Source organism: Phaethon lepturus, unplaced genomic scaffold (assembly GCF_000687285.1).
Source record: "Phaethon lepturus isolate BGI_N335 unplaced genomic scaffold, ASM68728v1 scaffold14647, whole genome shotgun sequence".
Lineage (NCBI taxonomy): Eukaryota > Metazoa > Chordata > Aves > Phaethontiformes > Phaethontidae > Phaethon > Phaethon lepturus.
Window position 1 is genome coordinate 30562 of NW_010554139.1, and position 3722 is coordinate 34283.

Consider the following 3722-nt stretch of genomic DNA (forward strand, 5'->3'; position numbering starts at 1 on the left):
GAATAACGCTAACAGGCTGGACTTGCTCTTTTCCTTCCTTGAAAGTCATATATACTCTTGCTGTCAGGAAGAGCTTTGAAGGCCAGATGCTTTATTGTGCTTTATGTATTTCTTCATGCAAGGTTGTTGTAGGGGCCATACTCTGCAGAGAGTGACACCTTTCCAATCCTCTGAAAGTTAGTGAGTATCTCAGAAAAAGACCTTGGGAACAGTCTCATTTCCAAGTATGGCTGTTGTGATACGGATTACACATTGGATTTTGTGCTTATGCAGCCCAGGGAACTAGCCTCCACTGCAATACCAGGGCAAGGATGTATCTGTCCAAACGTTCACTGATTTTTTTTATTTTTGGTTACCCAACAACCAACATTTGAAAATTGAATAGAGTTCTTGTACTGTGATTTTCTTCAGGGAGTGGTTGATATACCTGTCTACACAGATCGAGTAACAAACTGTAAATTAGAGTGCCACTTTTAAAAGGGGTGAGAGAGATACGTTAAGGTAGTTGAATTTTTCCTTCCTTTATCTAATAGCATTTCCTTTTCAGTGAAGGAAATACAGGTTGGCTCAAAGTCCCCAGTGAGATCAGTGCAATTTTTTTTTTAACTTGATAAGGATTGGAAATGTAAATGGAGCTATAAAGGTTGTTACTATTTGTAGCTTTTCCTGCTTTTTAGCCTTGCTATTTATGTTGATGACGTTATTAGATAATTCTGGATGTTGGAAAGGAAACAATCAAATAGGTGGCATTTAGATTGGAATGAAGAAAAACCATACAGCAAAACTGTGGAAGAAATAGCTGCTGTGGTCCTGTCACTTGCATAGCATTAGGTCAAATAGAATGTGATATGTCTTGGGGCTATGTATTCAGAGCTTACATCTCCGTTCAGTCTGTTTTAAACAGCCACCTCTATGAAGCTAATGGAAAACAGGATTGTATTTGCATGCCGGTCCCTGGGGAATTGCTGCTTGAATATTTGAGGAATATGTGCCTGATGATATGTTCACAGATTGCTTTAAAGTAACTGTATGGGTTTTCCTTAAAATGAAAAAACTTGGGAAGTTGATACCTGTAGATTAAATAAGTAATCATTATTGAAATGTTTGGCCATATTATATAAATGTTTTGACAGGTTATATAAATTGTTTCCTTTTTATTGTCAGTAAGGATAGCCTGTTAACTGTACTTTAATCTAGCTTCCTTGTATTTAAATAGTACTTTCAGAATTTAAAAAGCTGAGTAGGAGTGATGAGGTGTTTTTACACTTCCGTACCTAATTGGTAAAGACCACCACTGCTACATTTTGTTCAGTTCATAGACTGTAAGGCGAGAACCATTTAGTCTAGGATCTTACATAACGCAAGGCATAGGACCTTCCTAAATTAATTCCTCATTATAGTAAAGGGGTTTGTTACTTTATTAGAAAAAAATATTTTTTGTGATATATAAATTGCCTGTGATGGAGAATCCGTCTCAGTTCTAAGAAAGTTGTTTCCATGGTTAATGACTCTTATTAAAGAAAAAAAATAAAAAAAGAAATCAAAGTATTATCTTCTTTCTAATCTGAATTGCTTTATCTAAAGTTTTGAGCTATCATCTTTTACCCTTCTTTTTTTTTCAGGTGAAGGAATGAACCTATTCTCAGCCTGCTTTTTCTCATACGATAACGTGCCCTTTAACCCTCCCTTTGATAAGCTACAGATGTTGAATTCCTTCAGTCCTTTGCTGTTGTGTTTTCCAATCCGTCATACTCTTGCCTGACCCCAAGAAACCTCGATTTTTTTTCACTACCTTTCATGAACTGTCTGCGCTAAAACTAGGCGTTGCATTCCTGTTGTCCTGCCAAATACAAGCATAATATAATATCTCTACTTGTTATTTCCAGATTGTACTTTCAAGAAAGATATGTGTTATTTTCATGCTATCAGAAGCTCATTTAAGGATGATTATTAGTCATGCCCCCAAGTCTTTTCCATAATCTTGCTTCCCAGGAAAGAGTTTTTCCATCCCATTGCTAGGGCCTGCTTCAGTGTCTGCTCTTGAAAGGAGTGCCGAAAAGCTGGAATTCAGGAAAATATTTAAAACCTGCAAAACATACGTCCTAATGTGACTACTTAAAATCCATTAAATAGCTAGGTAGCCTGTACTCTACCTCAGCCAGAAGCCATAGACTTGATTTAGAAATAATTAAATGAAGTTTTATGGTGTGCATTATGTAGAAGATTAGACATCATGGTGATAATGATACTTTCTGCTATTACTACTCCTATTTAAAGCGAAATATACTATCTGAAAATAACAGAGTTGGGAGCAACATTTTCAGTGCTTTTATGATATCACTATAGATAGGCTGTTGGATAGAATCAATTGTTATATTGCTGCTTAAGAACATATATTTTAATTACATTTTCACCACTTTATTAAGTTTAGTTTAATGGAATTTTGAATCAATCAACGAGAAATGATTCTTTGCTGGCACAATGCAAATGCTAATACTCTTCCAAATCCCCATTGATATGCAATTTTTCTGAAATGAAAATTCGATTTTTGTTTGTTCATTTTTAGCTTCCCAGTGAAGATACTGAAATATTTGTGAGTGCTTCACAGTGCTTATCATTGCTGGCTCAGCTGTATGGAGGGAACAGTCAGGAGAGTATGTCTCCAGAAAACATGGACAGCTTTGCTGAAGTACTGAAGTCCAAAAAAGATGCACGACAACTGAAACTTTTGTTGAGAATTGTAAAGAGACTGGTGAGTCATCTTCTAAACATTTTAAAAATTCGTGTGTTTCTGTTATATAATTGGGTAGTTTTTTGGCTGTTTTTTTCCTCTTAAATTAAAAAAGAATATCAAAGAATTTTAAAAACAAAATATGTGCAGCTAAATTTCATTTAAATTCTCTGGAGAAGATAGCTTTTTACACTTAAAACCTCTTACAAAATGATTGTTGGATTTCTCCTATTTCAGTTAACCATTCAGCTATTTAAAGAACTCATGTTTTTTATATATTTCTTTAGTACTTCAGCTTTATGAAGTATTGGAACAATTTTCTCAATGCCTCCTGAAAGAACTAAGCTTGTAGCATTAAATAACTGTTCAGAAGTACAGTGCTTGATTTCATGGTAAATAAAATGCCATTTTGTACTTGAAATACGTTTGCACATAGACTGTTGTCTCCTCATTCTCACCGAGCAATAGGGACCACTTCTGCTGGAGTGGTTGTAATGCAGAATGTCAGTCCCTGGGAGCCGTGCAGGGGCTTAGTCTGGTGATGTTATTTAAGGGTAGGCGTTTCAGTTCTGTCAAGCTCTTATGTGGTGGCATAACGGCAGCATTGTGTCTTTCTAGTAGCTTAGGTGGAAAACCTACTGTATCTGTAACATCCTGTCAGATAATACTATGTTTTTTATCTTGAAGTGTCTTGATAAGGAGCTTTGCCTGCATTGTCACCTTGTGTTGGTTGATTACGTCGCCCTTTACTCTCCAAGAGCAGGAGTTTTCAGTTAAAAGAGGGTAACTTCCCTGGTGTAAGAGATAGAAGACACTTGAATTTTGCAGGGGCAGTGCTGGCTACTAGAGTAAGGCCATAATCAATGGCAGCAGGAGTTAAGAGGGAGCAACTCTTTTATAGAGCTTTTGAAGCTGTTCCTGTCCTCTTTCTCCTGCCTACTGTATTTACGTCACAGGAAAGTAAACACCATACCCTTCTTCCCAGTTTTTC

General features: G+C 36.4%; 1 protein-coding gene across 1 annotated transcript in view; it reads left to right on the plus strand.

Annotated features, from left to right (window-relative positions):
- The window catches only part of LOC104624392 (serine/threonine-protein kinase ULK4-like), a gene marked incomplete at its 5' end in the record, with an annotated part of 13762 nt that extends 10254 nt beyond the window's left edge, over positions 1-3508 (plus strand). The window contains 2 exons of the mRNA XM_010291746.1: positions 2567-2752; positions 3419-3508. Coding sequence (XP_010290048.1) covers positions 2567-2752; positions 3419-3508 — 276 coding nt within the window. The remainder of the gene's footprint in view (positions 1-2566; positions 2753-3418) is intronic.
- Positions 3509-3722: the final 214 nt, after the last annotated feature.